Source organism: Rhinopithecus bieti, unplaced genomic scaffold (genome assembly GCF_001698545.2).
Source record: "Rhinopithecus bieti isolate Rb0 unplaced genomic scaffold, ASM169854v2 scaffold_7673, whole genome shotgun sequence".
Taxonomy (NCBI): Eukaryota; Metazoa; Chordata; class Mammalia; order Primates; family Cercopithecidae; genus Rhinopithecus; species Rhinopithecus bieti.
This window is the reverse complement of record NW_016806375.1, coordinates 4157869-4175670: the sequence shown is the minus strand read 5'-3', so window position 1 is coordinate 4175670 and position 17802 is coordinate 4157869. Positions and strand designations below refer to the sequence as shown.

Genomic DNA, 17802 nt, shown 5'->3' with positions numbered 1-17802 from the left:
CGGCGGCTCCCCGCTCCCCCTCCCCTCCCGACTGGGGCGCGTGGCCGTGTCCGCCGCGTGCGCGTGCTGCATCCAACGGCCACGCGGGGCGGGAGTGAGCCTCGGCCGCCGCCCGGGCCCCAGGGCGGTCTCGGGGGCTAGGGGCTCTGCGCCCAGCGTTTCCCGCCCGCCACCCTCTCCGCCACGCGCCTGCGGAATTTTTTCGTCCCCTGGCCAAGAGATCCAGTGGGTTCGGACCAGAAGGAGGCTTTCGTTTAAGGGTGGGTGCAGCACTAAAGTCAGGAGTCTTGTGGTCCGCGCGGCGCAGAAGTGCCTTCAGTTTTGCAGGGAGGAAAGGGAGCAGCGAGTGCACGGAGTGATAGTAACAGCCAATGTTCTTTCCACGCTCTGGGTGTGTGCCCGGCACTGTGCGGAGCCGCTTTTCTGCCTTTCGTTTGATTGTCGCAGTGAACCGGCGAGGTGGGTACGGCTGTCCTCCTTCCGTAGCGGCCCAAGGCAAGGGTCTGGAGAGCGGGGTCACAGGCACGCACGGGAAGGGCGGGGATTTGCTGACGCCGGGCCCTCTGACTCCGAGTTCCCCGCTTCCCAAGCCTGTTTTATTCTTTGCCCCCCCGAGCACTTGTCCCTCGGGGCAGCATCAGCCTCAAAAGGCCACCTGCCGAGCAGGCTGCAGGAGCATTTGTACTTGGGCTAGTTCTGGGCTTCCAGGGAGACAAGGGTTGGTAGTGGGAATGTGACAAAGGAAAAGGGTTTGGGCTTCTTTTCTACGTGTATTCGTACAGGCCGTGGGTAGATGTGCTGCCACAGTAACTTCTGGAAAAAAGTAGGGAAAACGATGAGTAAAGTGCAAATGAACATGGACTGTGTTCCTCATCGGGTTTGAAACTCAGATTGCTGACGGGAAATTCCCGCCAGCGGGAAGTTAGGCTCAGGTTTTAGACGTTGAATTTTTTTTTCTCAATTTTTTTTTTTTTAATTAGAGGAGGCTTTTGGAGAAAGACCTTGAGAAGATTAACTTTATAGTTGAAGGAAGTGAGGTGCAAAGCAACGAGTTTCAGATCTCACTAGCATCTGTGGGTTAAAATACGGAATTGTAATGGAAAGGATGGCGCCCAGTTACGATATATACATTTGATCTCTGTGGCGCGTGTCACCCTGGATGAATTACTGGTGTTGGAGATGTCTTCGAAAAAACAACTGTAACAGTCTAGATCAGTGGATGAAAGTTTGTGTACACACTCCGTTTATTTAGCATTTACTCCTGGGTTCCTGTGTATATGCAGAAACAGGATGCTTTTCTTCAGACACTTGAGATTATATTTTTCTAGTAGAGTTACCATATTTTAGATTATTTAAAAGCCAGCATACTCCTTGGCTTAGTGAAATAAATCTTCCTATGTTATAAAAACGCTTCTATAAACATAAACATTTCTATAAACATGTTCTAGAAACTCTGTCTAGAGAAGCTGTTATGCGTTGTAATATAACAATGTTCCAAGTAACATTTACTTGGAACTTTCCTGGTGTAGCAATTCCGGTTACCTGCCCTTACAGACTGGTTAACTATTGAATTAGCATTTTAACTTAAGACTTAAAGACGAGCAATTTAAGTTGTCAAATGGAAAAACACTAGAATGATCTGCATTTAAACTGTTAAAGCTTGAGTCCAGCTAATTTTATTACTGCTTGAGGCAAAATAGAATGAAATTACCTTACGCATTATTGAGGGAAAATTTTGTTAGTTTCTACTTAAAATATTAAAAAAAAAAATACAGTTCCTGGTCTCAGGCAAATGGTTCACTTGGGCAGGAATATGCAAATTACGTGATTATTTCACAAACTGGTGCTCCAGCTGATCACTTGTGCATTCCTTTATCAGGAACAAGTGAGTTGAAGCAAATTGTGGTAATGTAAGGCTTGGCAAGGCCGCCCTACATCCCTACCAAGTCATACGTCAGTTTTGTTGGAGCTGCTTACCGGTAGAAAAGTCTAAGCTTTTGTATCTCTTACAGGTAGAAAAGTAGACAGTTCTTTGTTTAACTCAGTTTGCTGTTCTCAGCTGACAATCCACCAGGGAACATTAGGAGATTTTGGGAATGTTGGTTTGTGACCTACTTAGAGCAGTTTTCTTTTGTAACTTATGGTTTTCTTTTTTTTCCCACTCGTTGTAGTATTTTGCATAGAAAGTGAACGGCAGAAGGCAGTTTTAAGTTTTTGTAAAAGTTTGTGAATTTTATATTCTCCTTAGGACTGATGGGGTTAGTGTTAAAAGATAAAATTTAACATAAAGCTTACATTTGTGACTAAAGCCAATTTTATAATTTTTTATTTTTGTCAGTCTGATAAAAGTGCCCACTTGGTCTTTTAACAGTTTGCAAATTGATTTTTTTTTAAGTTTCAGAATTCAAATAGGCATTGTATGTTGTTTGTTTAATTATATTGTGCTTTGGCGTCCTTGGACAAAACTATTACTGACTTTGGGAAGAAGATTGAATAATTGTGGAAGTAGGTAGGTCAAAAAAAAAAAAAAAAAAAAAAAAAAAAAAAAAGGAAGCCTCGTCCATCCCCCCAATAATTTGTCAACAGCAAGTGGGAAAAATCTTTGGTAGTGCAGTACTGCCCTTCCAAGCCCTGGAGTTAAATTTAGATTCAGCAACTGTTATCTTACATGTAGTTGGTGATCACAATGTGGTGGCAAACTAGGTTTATAATTTTACATCTCAGAAATCAGCTATTTACTTTTTTTTAAAGTATTCTTGGACATCCTGTCTGTCTTTAGTTGGGAAGGCCAAATTGCAAACCAGGTGATAGGGTTAAGAGTAGGAATAATTCATCCACATGAATAGTGTATTAACACATGAATAGTGTCTTAATATTTTATCTTACAAGGTGGAAAGCAATTTCAAAAAAATTGCCCTCACAGCCTGTAGCTTAGTAAATAAGGTCTTCAGGCGACTTTGTGATAGAGTCCCTCTTCTGTCAGATGGCCAGTCTGTCATGTAATACGTTTTTGGTATGTGTGTTGTATCTTAGGTATTTAATAAAAAGTAAAGATTAAAGATGATTGAGATAAATTTGGCTTCCTGGATGGTATACACATCTACTTTGTCGGGATGTAATCTTTGGTGGCCATTAACTTCGTTGGCTATATAAAGCATCATTATGTATTTGTGTAACCCTTTGCGTATTTTGAAAGTGCTTTCACACATCTTTGGTATTACCATACTTATACTAAGAAGTGAATTGGCGCTCTGAAACTGAATTGTCAAAACTGTTTTGAAAAGCATGTGGTACCTAATAGGGTACTATAGCCAACTTATTTCCTTAATTAAAAAAACTTAGAGGGATTTTGAATCTGGAATGTATGGATGTGACACCTACCTGCTCTTTCAGGCTTCTCCCATATGCTGTTTATGCAAAGCTGTAGGCTGTGCCTTAAGTACACCCTTGTTTCTGCACTCTGAGGTTGCCTAGATTTCCCTGGAGTGTATCTACCTGTCTTGATCATCGGTTTAAGAATTTTGCTGATGTGCGTTAGTATTAACTGTAACATATATTTTCACTTGATGAGAAAGAATGAAGATTTTTCTTTATGAACCTGAGTAGGTTTTAACTTCAGAGTGGGGAAGGGATACACTAAGATAAAAGATAGTTGTTAAGTATTCTGATTCCTGAAGTTTTTTTTCTTTCAGGAAAATGGTATTTTTGAGATAAAATAAGATTTCTGGAAGAGTTGTAATAGAGAGGTCTTACATACCCATTATCCAGTGTTAACATCTTACATAATCAAGGTGCATTTAGCAGAACTGAGAAATCGACATCAATAAAATACTGTTAATGAAAGACTTTATTTGGGTTTCCTTAGTTTTTCTAGTAATGTCCTTTTTCTGTTCTAGGATCCAGTTCAAGATGCCACATTGTATGTAGTCTCCTGATCTGTGTCAGTTTGTCTTGCCTCTTGTCTTTCGTGACCATGACACTTGATCTCATTTGGATTTGATGTTATGATTAGACTGAAGTTACGGATTTTTGGGGGAAGAATACCACAGAAATTACCCTTATCACATCATATTGGGTGTCCATAATATATAACTGGTTGAATGAATTTGACCTGATGATTTGGTTAATCTGTCAGGTTAGTATTTTTTCCCCTTTACATACTATTCCTTAGATGCTAGTCACCAAGTCCAGCTCACACTCAAGGAGAGAGGGGAATTAGGCTCTACTTTCTAGAGGGAGGAGAATGTGAATTTGTGGACATATATTGAAGCTACTGTTAGTATTTTGGGGGAGATGCTTCGAAGCCATGCAAATAAAGTTCCCCTCATTAATTTTACCATTTTAATGGATCTTAGACAAGATCCATTATTATTACTGCTGTTATTACTGTTGAGTTCTAATAGTGATTTTTTTTTTTATTTCCCTCATTCCTTCTACAGTATAAATTTCCTGTAAGGAAGATTTGTGTATTCTTCATATTTTTTCATTTTTTCATTTATATCACTATAGACCATCGATTTAATTTTATTCTTTGGGTTGTAATCCACAATTATCCTTGCTGATATTTACTTATTTTTGATTATTTATTTTATATTTTTATAAAATATCGTCCAGGCTGGTTTCGAACTTCTGGGCTCAAGCAATCCTCTTGTCTTGGCCTCTAAAGTGCTGGGATTACAGGTGTGAGCCACTGTGTGGGCCACAGATTATTTTGTTGTTCATGTTGTTCCAGCTTTTTTTTTTGGCTCTTTTGTCCTTTTGACACTTCCTTGTCTTTTCTGTTTTTTGAAAGCATGTTTTTTTCTTTCATTGATTACCAGGTATTTCAGGCTTATCTTGTATTTTGCATATCTCAGGTCCAGAATTAACCATTTCTTCAGGGAGCTGTCAGGAAGAATTTTGAAGGACGGTGACAGGTGGTAAATGCGAAGAGTTTGGAAAAATAGATTGACAGTAGGCCCAGTGATGTTGATACTTCTCTCACTCTAAGCACAGACATTGGCTTCTGTATTCAGATTACTCTGGTTCTGGGAAAATATTTTGTTTCTAAATTCCTACGATTTAGAGAACCAAATATCAAATTTTTGAATACATAGCATAATCCTGAAACAAAATTTAGAAAAATTTAATATATGCTCAAGTTGGTACACACAAACACTTGCTGTTTTCCTTGATGTTTTTGACAACTTCATTAAAGTGAAAAGACTACTTAAATACTACTGTACTCAGAATTAACATTTGACATTTTGTGTTGCCCTTTAAGACTCCTTTTTTTTTTTTTTTCTTTTTTTTTTTTTTTTTTGAGACAGAGTCTCGCTCTGTCCCCCTGGCTGGAGGGTCTGTCCCCCTGGCTGGAGGGCAGTGGCGCGATCTCGGCTCACTGCAAGCTCCGCCTCCCGGGTTCCAGCCATTCTCCTGCCTCAGCCTCCTGAGTAGCTGGGACTACAGGCGCCTGCAACCGCACCCGGCTAATTTTTTTGTATTTTTAGTAGTCTGGATCTCCTGACCTTGTGATCCGCCCGCCTCGGCCTCCCAAAGTGCTGGGATTACAGGCGTGAGCCACCGCGCCCGGCCGACTCCTTTTTTTTCTATATGGGTTTCCATTCCCTTCCTTCCAGGGATCTTTTTCACATCTTTCCAGGCTGTTTTATTGATGGGGTAATTTTTAAAAATAGCTTTATTGAAGTATAATTGACATAAACTGCATGTTTTTAAAATGTACTGCCTGATAATTTCAGACATCTTTTGTAATCCCAGCCTCTCAAAAGACTGAGGAGGCAGAGAGGATTACTTGAGCCCAGATGTTTGAGGCTGCAGTGACCTATGGTCTTGCCGCTGCACTCCAGCCTGGGTGACATAGCAGACTCTTAAAAAAACGTATACCCATGAAACCGTCACCACAATCAAGATTGTGAACCTATCCATTACCCCCAGAAGTTTTCTCATGTTCCTTTTCCCTCTTTCTTGCTTGTTGCTCCCACCCTTCTTTCTCCTTGCAGGAAATCCTTGATCTTTCTCTCACTGTAGATTACTTTGCATTTTTTAGAATTTTTGTGTAAATACATTATGTTCTTTTTTTAATTGCTCAGTGCTAGTCTGTTGTGTAGGTATATCACAATTTTTTGGTTTACTTGTTGGTGGGCATTGAAACACAAAAGCTGTATTTCCAGCTTTTTGACTATTACGAATAAAGCTTCTGAACTTTGTGTACAAGTCTTTGTATGGGTATATGCCTTTATTTCTCTTGGGTAAATGCTTGATAGGGGAATGTTTAGATCATGTAGTAGATGTATGCCCAACTTTTAAAGAAACTCCCTGTTTTCTAAAGTGGTTGTACCATTTTACATTGCCGCCAGCAATGTTTGGAGGGTTCCGGTTCTGCCAGTATGTTGGCGTATAGTCAGTCTTTTTAATTTTAGTCATTGTGACAGGTGTTTAGTGGTACCTCACAGGTTTTAATTTGCATTTCTGTAATTGCTAGTGATCAGCATTTTTCATTTGGCATTCATATAATTTCTTTGGTGAAATATCTTTAAGTCTTTTGCTCATATTTTATGGGACTGGTTACTTAATTATTAACTAATTTTTTTTGAGACAGACTTTCGCTCTTGTTGCTTGGGCTGGAGTGCAATGGTGCCATCTCTGCCCACTGCATCCTCTGCCTCCTGGGTTCAGGTGATTCTTCTGTCTCAGCCTCCTGAGTTAGCTGGGATTACAGACATCCCACCACCACTCCTGGCTAAGTTTTGTATTTTTAGTAGAGATGGGGTTTCACCATGTTGGCCAGGCTAGTCTCGAACTGCTGACTTCAGGTGATCTGCCTGCCTTAGCCTCCCAAAGTGCTGGGATTACAGTCATGAGAGTACTTTATATATTCTGGATAGGAGTTTTTTAAAAATTAGAGATAGGGGTTGGGTGCGGTGGTTCACACCTGTAATCCCAGCACTTTGGGAGGCCGAGGCAGGTGGATCTCTTGAGGCCAGGGGTTCGAGACCAGCCTGAGCAACATGGTGAACCCTCATCTCTACTAAAAATACAAAAATTAGTTGGGCGTGGTAGTGGGTGCCTGTAATCCCAGCTGCTTGAGAAGCTGAGGCATGAGAATTGCTTGAATCTGGGAGTGGAGGTTGCAGTGAGCACCACTGCACTCCAGCCCAGGTGACAGTGGAAGATTCCCTCTCAAATAAATAAATAAATAAATAAATCAGGTAAATGCTTTGCAAATATTTATTCCTAATTTGTGGCTTGCCTGCTTGCCATTTCATTCTTTTAATGGGGTCTTTGCAGAGCAAATGGTTTTAATTTTGAGTCAGTCTACATGATCAATTTGCTTTCTTCATTTGCTTTTAGTGTGTCTAAAATCTTTGCTTAGTGTCATGCAAGTTTTCCCTAGAAGTTTAGTTTTGGGTTTTACACTTTTATTACACTGAATCATTTTGAGTTAAATTTTGTATGTGGTGTGAGGCATGAATTGAGGTTCTGGTTTTTGTTTTGTTTTTTCCATTTGATATCTAATTGTTTCAATACCAGTTGTTGAAAAGAGTATACTTTTTCCAGTGAATTGTCTTTGCAATTTTTGAAATACAGTTGTCCGTGTGGATATGTTAGTGAACTCCATTCTGTTTCATGGATCCATTTGTCTCTTTATGTCCAGCCTGTGTATCTGTATACGATACCTGGTATTTGTGTATACTAAAAACACTTTTAAATATACGTAATGTTATCACACAGTACATATTTGGGAACTGATTTTTCTTTTTAATAATGTTTTTGAGTTCTGTGCTCACTTTCTGGCAGGCATAAATAGGGTGACATATGTCTTAGTTTGCCAGGGACACTCCTGATTCACTTCAGTTAACCTGACACAATTAAGAGGAGTTGTTTTCTTTTTTTTTTTTTTTTTGAGACGGAGTCTTGCTCTGTCGCCCAGGCTGGAGTGCAGTGGCCGGATCTCGGCTCACTGCAAGCTCCGCCTCCCGGGTTCACGCCATTCTCCTGCCTCAGCCTTCCGAGTAGCTGGGACGACAGGCACCCGCCACCATGCCCGGCTAATTTTTTTGTATTTTTTGGTAGAGACGGGGTTTCACCGTGTTAGCCAGGATGGTCTTGATCTCCTGACCTCGTGATCCGCCCGTCTCGGCCTCCCAAAGTGCTGGGATTACAGGCTTGAGCCACCGCGCCCGGCTAAGAGGAGTTGTTTTCAATCTTAAAAGTGCCCTCATATGGTTGTCTTAGATATAGAGGTTTCCCTAATGCCAATAAACCACAACTTAATATCCGTTCCTTATTTGATGGACATGTAGATTGTTACCAATGTTGTATTTTAGAAATAAGGTGAAAGTTACTTGTTTTTGTCTTGTGTGACTTTGTTTTGTCTTGGGTGAGTTTCTTTTGTATATGTACCTAGAAGAGAACTGCAAGATTTTCATCAGAGTGTTTTTGATTTTATTAAATAACGGCAAAATTGTTCTCCACTGTGGTTATACCATTTGAGACTTCATCATCAGCAGTCCTGCAGGCTCTTTTACTTAGTTGCCAATGTTTGGTGTTGACTGAGATTTTAATAGTTTGGTGCATGTCTTGTAAGGTATCTCCTGTGAGAAGTGAGAGAATTTATTAATAGCATTTTCCTGGTTACTTACTCTGTTTTGTTTGCTGTCCATTTAGTACTTTCCTGAGAATTGGCAACTCCATTTCATTTACCTGTTTTTCTCTTGGGTTATTCTTTTAGTGATTTGTATGCAGTTTTATATACATTTTATATACATACTAATCTTTTATTATATATTTTCTTATTATAAAACTGGCACTAAAAATGGGCTATGAAGGCATTTGGCTACTTTATAGAGTGAGCTTTGCCATTAAAAATGCAGGTGGAGTATCGTCTGCCTTCATGTTTCCCTGCCCATTTGTCTGTTAAAAATTGGAAGATAATACTCATAGTCCCCCTCTCCCCCCGCCCGCCCAGCTCTTTGTCACCCAGGCTGGAGTGCAGTGGCGCGGTCTTGGCTCACTGCAAGCTCCGCCTCCCAGGTTCATGCCATTCTCCTGCCTCAGCCTCCTGAGTAGCTAGTACTACAGGTGCCCGCCACCATGCCCAGCCAGATTTTTTGTATTTTTAGTAGAGACGGGGTTTCACTGCGTTAGCCAGGATGGTCTCTTATCTCCTGGCCTCGTGATCGCCTGCCTCTGCTTCCCAAAGTGATGGGATTACAGGTGTGAGCCACCACGCCTGACTGATAATAATGCTCATAGTTCTTTAGACCCTTAACGTGTTTATGTGAACTTCAGCACAATTATTGATGGGGAGTTTCTTTAAAGTTACTATGCAATCTGGAAACTTGGAATCAAGTGGAAAATTGGAAAGTTCATGTAGTACAGTTGAACCATGAACAAACATGGGTATGAACTGCTCAGGTCCACTTAAGCAGATTTTTTTCAATGAATATTTTGGAAATTGTTTTTTGGAGATTTGTAACAATTTGAAAAAGCTCACAAACTGAATAGCCTAGAAATAATAAAAAAAATTGAGAAAAAGGTTTGTCATGAATGCATAAAATATATGTGGATGCTGTTATTTACTACCATAAAATATACACAAGTCTATTACAGATCTATTACAGAGTTAAAATGTATCAAAATGAACCCACACAAACACTTGGAGACCATTCAGGGCACCATTTGCAGTCAAGAGAAATGTCAACAAATGTAAAGATACAGTATTAAGTTATAACTGCATAAAATTATATACTGTACTATAATTTTTTTCCCCAGCCACCTCCTGTAAATATTGCAATCTGCTTACAGCACTGTGTGATGCTAATCATCTTTATGCAAGCAGTTCTTCTCTCTGGTAAATTTGGATGCAGTAAAAAGTGATTTCTTTTCGTTGAGTATTTCTCATCATGTCTAATACAATACTGAAAGCCTTGAATAACACCATGGGACCCATACGAAGTATCACTAATGATTCTGAAAGCACTCCCAAGAAACAGAAAAATTATGACATTACAGGGAAATATTAAATTGCTTGATCTGTACCATAGGGTTGAGGTCTGCAGCTGTGGTTACCTGCCATTTCAGAGAGGTGATTTGTCTTTTAAACAGACAACATAAACATATACAGTACTGTAAATGTATTTTGCATATGATTTTCTTATTTTCTTTAGCTTCATTATAAGAATACAGTATATAATGTAACCTACAAATAGTTAAATGACTCGTTATGTTATTGGTAAGGCTTCTGGTCACCAACGTGCCATTAGTAGTTAAAATTTTGAGGAGATTTTCAGTTCTGGGCTATCCATGCCCCTAATTCTCACCTTGTTGAAGGATCAGCTGTAGTTCACCCAAAAGGTAGATAAAGTTTTATGTTAGATGCTTGGGATTTTTTTTTTTTTTTAACTCCTTTAGGAAATACTCTTCCATTTTAATCTCTAGGAGAATACGGTGACACAAGAGAGTGGGATATAGAAATGGTTTTCTTCATTATAGTTAATAATTTTAATACTGATAGTAATAATAGCTAACATTTCCTGCTTACTGTCAGGCACTTAATTGCTATAATTCTGATTATAATTTTACAGACGTTAGAATTGAGGTGCAGAGAGACTAAGTTACTAGCTCAAGGTCACAGCAAGTGAATGGTGTTGGAGAATTTTCCCTAGTGAGAATTGGTTAAATAAATTTTGGGGGTTTCCTTTTGTTGTCTTTGAAATGTTTATTCACTATTTAAAAATAACACTCAGTTTCAAAGTTCTTTTGTCATATTTTACTCATGTTAAAGGTGGCCTTTGATAACTCTTAAACTTTGTCTTAAATTTGGATGGTTCAAGTTAGAACTGGTAAACTCAAGGTCATGATCTTTGTAGATGTTAATGGTATCAGTGTATATCATTCTTAAGAATATTATTTATATTTCAACATGCATTGGTGTATGCTGTTATATTAGGAACAGCCAAAGTCCATAGTTGTAGAAATTTTCAAAACCTCTGTAGAAAAGGACTTAGTATGCTTAGAGTATTTATAAATGAGGGAGAATCTTGGAAATTTTAGCGTATATTTTCTTTTTTCCCCCTCTGATACTAGCTTGTGCTTTCGTTGATAATGCATACATTTTTATTTAAAAATTATTCTCCCCAGAGGTAATTCACAGATTTCATAAAATGTCTGTAACAGCGGATTAGTCACTGGCATAACTTTCTTTTCTGTGACTAATCTTTTTTTTTTTTTTTTTAATGGAGTCTCGTTCTGTCGCCCAGGCTGGAGTGTAGTGGTGTGATCTCGGCTCACTGCAGCCTCTGTCTGCTGGGTTCAAGTGATTCTCCTGCCTCAGCCTCCCAAGTAGCTGAGATTACGGACGCATGCCACCATGTTTGGCTAATTTTTTGTATTTTTAGTAGAGGCAGTGTTTCGCCATGTTGGTCAGGCTGGTCTCGAACTCCTGACCTTGTGATCTGCCTGCATTGGTCTCCCAAAGTGCTGGTGTTACAGGAGTGAGCCACCTCGTCTGGCCTTTCTGTGACTTATCTGTTTAAATTTGCTTAATTATTTTTAGATTTGATAGAATTGAGAGTTGATGAACAAGAGCGAGAATTCTTTCTCAAGAGATATTATGTTCACATTTCTCATAGCTTGTGTTTTATTTTTGGGCCAGAAAAGATGAAGATTTCAGAGAGATGGTTTACAATTTTTTAGGATTTATTACACTATATAGATTCAAATTGCCAAAATTTACATTTTCCTTCATTTTTTTTTTTTTTTTTTTAAAGGCAGAGTCTTGCTCTGTCACCCAGGCTGGAGTGCAGTGGTGTGATCTTGGCTCACTGCAACCTCTGCCTCACAGGTTCAAGTGATTCTTGTGCTTCAGCCTCCTGAGTTTGCCACCATGCCTGGTTAATTTTTGTATTTTTAGGAGAGACAGGGTTTCACTATGTTGGCCAGGCTTATCTCGAACTCCTGGCTTCAAGTGATCTGTCCATGTTGGCCTCCCATAGTGCTCGGATTATAGGCGTGAGCCACTAAGTCCAGCCCAGATTTTTTTTAACTGAGAATAACAAAATTATTCACTAAACTTTCAGTGTGTGGTCTTTGATCAGTGAAGAACTTACCTAAACATTCTTTTTTTTTTTGATACGGAATCACGCTCTGTCGCCCAGGCTGGAGTGCAGTAGGCAGTAGTGCGATCTCGGCTCACTGCAGCCTCCGCCTCCTGGGTTCAAGCAGTTTTCCTGCCTCAGCCACCTGAATAGCTGGAATTATAGGTGCATGCCACCATGGCCGACTAATTTTTGTATTTTTAGTAGAAATGGTGCTTCACCATGTTGGCCAGGATGGTCTCGATCTCTTGATTCTGTGATCCTCTCACTTTGGCCTCTGAAAGTGCTGGAATTATAGGCGTGAGCCACCGTGTCTGGCCAGTGTTCTTATATTTATGTTTATTTTTATACTTTATTTTTTTGAGATGGGGTCTTGCTCTGGCACCCAGGCCGAATTGCAGTGGCGTGATGATAGCTCATTGCAGCCTCAAACTTCTGGGCCCTAGCATTCCTCCTGCCCCAGCCACCTGAGTAGTTGAGACTTACAGTAATGTGCCACTACACTTAACTGTTATTTTTTTCTTCATTTTTTCAGAGATAGGGTCTTGCTTTGTTGTTGCCCAGACTAATCTCAAACAACATTTTTTAATAATTAAAGAAACAGTGTTATGTTATCTAAATGCTGGAAAATCTGATAAGTCAGTTTTGTTAGTTAGATGGTTAGAAATCAACTCTGCTAGTATAAAATTCTAACCTGTTCTCTTTGTATGAGAAAGTTGAATAAAAAAATTGTGTCTATTATGTGTCAGACATTAAGTTTTGGGGCCAAAAAGTTGGGTAAGAAATGGTCTTTGCTCTTAAAAAACTTAATATTTGGGAAAAAGTTTGTATTCTTTATTCAGTATGTTTTATCTGACCATGACTAATGTAGAGTTTGTGAAACCTTTGACTATTTTAATTTAGGACTTAGATTTTTTTAAAGCAGTGAAGCAATATAGTTTAATTTTTTTACTAAAAGGAAATACATATTTAGTCATGTGGAATTAAAAAAAATTCTGCTACTGTTTCCCTTGAGCTCTTTGGTGGATATTTATTATCAATAGATAATATATTTATTTTCATTAAAGGAGTGACTTTAGGAGCCAGCTGCCACTCAAATGGAACTGTTTACAGTGTAAATGGGAAACTAAGGGTATTTGAGGCAAATCTAATGTTGAAACTTCAGTACCAGAGTATTGAAAATTTGGTTTGACTAACAGCTGTTGCATGTTTCTGAAGTTGACAGTCTCAACTCAAAGTAGAATCTGTTAGGAAAATTAAATGCTAATTGAGGCCCTAGTTTGCAGAATGATGTAAACTGTTAAAATGTTAAGCTAATGACAAAGTGATCCGCCTGCCTCAGCCTCCCAAGGTGCTGGGATTACAGGCGTGAGCCACTGTGGCCAGCCAACTTTTAAAGTACATTAGCCTGAGACTTAGGATCCAGATTCTTCTTACTGATACCCTCAATACACATGCCTGAAGGCGAAATACTCCTAGTATGACTGGGAACCTTCTTCATATTGATATTAGTGGCTGTAGTTTTGGGGACAATAACAGACATTGGTGAAATAAATACTAATTGGAATAGATACACAAGAATAATGCAAAGATGAACTAGATGAGAGTAAATGTATCTTCACAAATTGCTCGTTTAGAAGGGAATCAGTCTATTTTGTCTACCTTGTTTTAAAAAAAGCAGCTAAAATTTTTCTGTGGTAATTAAATCTGTACATTATCTTTGTTTGCCTTTATGTTTGAGTTTGGGATAATTTTATCTCTTCTCCCATGAATGAAAAGCTGGGATGATCTCATTTCAGGGTTTTAATTCAAAAAGTGTTTTTTGGTAAGAGCTGACAATAATTGGACTTCTTATGGGACAGGTGCCTTTCTTGGCACTCAAAGGTGTTAACTTTAAATTATCACAATTTTGATATAGTAGGAATTATTTTGAGTGTAAACATCTTGTTTGCTAACTTCCCCATTTTATTTTGAAAATTTTTTTTATTATAGAATGAAGTAGTAAGCGTATTTAGAATTTTTAGTTTTGTAGTTTCTTTTTAAAAGATGCTGTTCTAAAAGTTTATCTGATTTAGATGGGCCAGAAAATGTGATCGTTTGTCTCTGGATGTCAAAGGAGTGTTGTTTAAGATTATTGCCTTTGAGTCTAATATTGCCTCAAGTAAGAATGTGCTTATAACTTTATAACTGGAACACTGTTATTTGGGTTTAATAACTTAAGAAAATTGCCGGGTGCTGTGGCTCACATCTGTAATCCCAGCACTTTGGGAGGCTGAGGCAGGCAGATCATGCGGTCAGGAGTTTGAGACCAGCCTGGCTAACATAGTGAAACCCCGTCTCTACTGAAAATACAAAAATTAGCTGGGCATGGTGGCGTGCACCCGTAGTCCCAGCTACTCGGGAGGCTGAGGCAGGAGAATCACTTGAACCTGGGATGTGGAGGTTGTGGTGAGCTGAGATCAAGCCACTGCACTCCAGCCTGGGCAAACAGAGTGAGACTCTGTCTCAAAAACAAAACAAGAAAATTATAGTGGGATGTAGATTGGAAATACATACCTTTGAGGTTCTTGTATATTGAATATTAAAGATAATGATGAATTTTTCATAATGGTTTCCCCCTTTTGTATTTATATGATTGCAATACCTTTGTATAAAATCTCAACTGGTCTATGGGTCTGTTTGTTTTTATGATGTTTGTTTGTGTTTTAAACGACTTGCTGAAGTGATCTTGTCTCTGAGTTGGTTTCAGCTAAATGATTCGGTCTTTTCCCCTGTGTTTGATCCTTCAGGTTTGGACATATTTGACTCTTTCCCCCCAGGTTGAATTGACCAAAGCAATGGTGATGGAGAAGCCTAGTCCCCTGCTGGTCGGGCGGGAATTTGTGAGACAATATTACACACTGCTGAACCAGGCCCCAGACATGCTGCATAGGTAAGTAAGACATTTTTCTCCTGCATTATCTAATGCTGTCTTTTAGTATGTGGTACTTATCTTTGAGATTCTCCCACTCACCATCGTATACTTTGTAGGGTTGTTGCATAATACTTATTTGCATATAAATGTCCCCCAATTTTTTTTTTTTGAGACAGAATCTCGCTCTGTTGCCTAGACTGGAGTGCAGTGGTACGATCTCGACTGACTGCAACCTCCACCTCCCTAGTTTAAGTGATTCTTCTGCCCCAGCCTCCTGAGTAGCTGGGACTGTAGGCACCCACAACCACGTCCGGCTAATTTTTTTTTTTTTTTTTTTTTTTTTTTAAGTAGCAATGGGGTTTCACCATGTTGGCCAGGCTGGTCTTGAACTCCTAACCTCAGGTGATTGATCCGCCTCGGCCTCAGAAAGTCCTGGGATTACAGGCGTGAGCTGCTGCTCCTAGCCCCAAAAATTAATTTTTAAAAGTTAAACTAAGTTACCCAAACTTGTACATTATTGGAAAATAACAGTTGAAATGTAAAGGTATAGTTATGCATTATTGGCTAAGAAAGTATAAAGATTGCTGGAGCTGAGGTGGATGTAAAAAATAAGAATGTATTGAAGACAATCCGTGACTGTTTCTGTAATACCATACTTTTGTGTTGATGTGCTTTAAAAAATTAGTGTCTTTAGTAGAAATGATGCATGCTTATTGAAAATTAAAACAAATTATGAAAGCAGTAAAACCACAGAAACAATTTTTCTATATATAGAAACATGTTTTAATATACTGTCTTAACTTTCTTACTTGATAATCTGGAATCATCTTTTCAGGGTAATATTTGTATCCCATTAATTTTAGTGGCTACAAAGTTTTTTATGGAGATGTGGTGTACTTTAATCTCCTAGTTGATGGATGTATAGATTGCTTCTATTATTTTCTCTTACAATGTCACTTTATACAAAACTGTCTATTTATGTGGCCTTGTTAGAATAATTTCATAGAAGTTTCAAAATGTGTATTTGCTGGACCAGAACTATTTTTTCCCTTATACCTTGACCAGCTTACATATTGGATACCACATGATTATCAGGTATAAAATAAAATTTACGAATGTTTTCAATGCTGGTTTTGACATTGCTCTGACAGTGAAATGTGTCTTGTGTGTGTGTGAGTGTGTGTGTGTCTTGTGTGAGAGAGAGAGTGAGAGTCAATCTCATCTGTCTCCTGGGCTGGAGTGCAGCTGCAAGGTCACAGCTCACTGCAGCCTTGAACTCTCGGGCTCAGACCGTCCTCCCACTTCAGCCTCCTGAGTAGCTGGGACTGAGGTACAATCCACCACAGTCAGCTAATTGTTTTGTAGAGGCAGTTTTACCATGTTGCCCAAGCTGATCTCGAACTCCTGGACTCAAGCAATTCGCTTGCTTCAGCCTTCCAAAATCCTGGGATTACAGGTGTGAGCTACCACCCTTGGGTTTTTTGTTAAGGCTTTAAAACTTCCAGAACTTTTTTTCTCATTTCCTCCTGATCATTACAAAAATCTTTAGTGAAGGGTAAGGCATTGTAAGAGAGTTAACTTCATTTTGCAGATACACTCAGAGGGTTTAAAAATTTGCTAGTACATATGCACGTGACTATTAAGTGGTAGAACAAGTCTCTAAGCTGTTTTTACCCTTCCTTCCTTTTCTTTTTTTTTTTGAGACAGTCTTACTCTGTTGCCCGGGCTGAAGTGCAGTGGTGGCGATCATAGCTTACTGCAGCCATGACCTCCTGGGCTCAAGTGATCCTCTTGCCTCAGTTTCCTACATAGCTAGGACTACAGGCATGCACTACCATGCCCAGCTAAGTGTGTGTGTGTGTGTGTGTGTGTGTGTGTGTGTGTATTTTTTTTTTTGGTGGAGTCTCACTCTGTCACCCAGCCTGGAATGCCGTGGTGAGATCTCAGCTCACTGTAGCCTCTGCCTCCCAGGTTCCAGTGATCCTCCTGCCTCCGCCTCCCGAGTAGTTGGGACCAGGTTGGAGTGCAATGGCGCTATCTTGGCTCACCGCAACCTGTGTCTCCCAGGTTTAAGTGGTACTCCTGCCTTAGCCTCCCGAGTAGCTGGGATTACAGGCATGCGCCACCACGCCTGGCTAATTTTGTATTTTTGGTGGAGACAGGGTTTCCCTATGTTGGTCAGGCTGGTCTCGAACTTCTGACTTTAGGTGATCTGCCCACCTTGGCCTCCCAAAGTGTTGGGATTACAGGCGTGAGCCATCGTGTCCAGCCTTTTTTTGTGTTTTTACATTTGGTTAATTTATTTCAACCCCATAGAATAAAACTGACATAAAACATGACAACAAGAAAAAAGTATAGGGCAAGCATGGTGGCTCATGCCTGTAATCCCAGCACTTTGAGAAGCTGAGGTGTGCTAAGAGGCTGAGGTGGACTGAGAGGCTGAGGTGGGCGGATCGCTTGAGGTCAGGAGTTCAAAACCAGCCTGGCCAATATGGCGAAACCCTCTCTCTGTACTAAAAATACAAAAAAAAGGTGGAGGTTGCAGTGAGCTGAGATTGCGCCATGGCACTCCAGCCTGAGCGACAGCATGAGACTCTGTCTCAAAAAAAAAAAAAAGGTGTTTATCTGGAAGATGGAAGACAAATGTTAAATCTTAATAGTGGTTATCCCTGGGTTAGAGCATTTTGGTGTGTTGCTTTCCTGATGGAATATTGTTTTAATGAAAATGGATCAAAGGAGGACATAGATGGGTGAAAACTATGAGGAATTGACTTTGACATTCTTTTTTTT

At 39.5% G+C, this 17802-nt stretch overlaps 1 protein-coding gene across 1 annotated transcript in view; it reads left to right on the top strand.

The window, feature by feature from the left end:
• The first annotated feature begins 6 nt into the window (after positions 1-6).
• G3BP1 (G3BP stress granule assembly factor 1) overlaps positions 7-17802 on the top strand; it is a 40158-nt gene continuing 22362 nt past the window's right edge. The window contains exons 1-2 of the mRNA XM_017875728.1: positions 7-459; positions 14888-15030. Of these exons, the coding sequence (XP_017731217.1) occupies positions 14936-15030 (95 nt within the window). The 5' untranslated portion in view covers positions 7-459; positions 14888-14935. The remainder of the gene's footprint in view (positions 460-14887; positions 15031-17802) is intronic.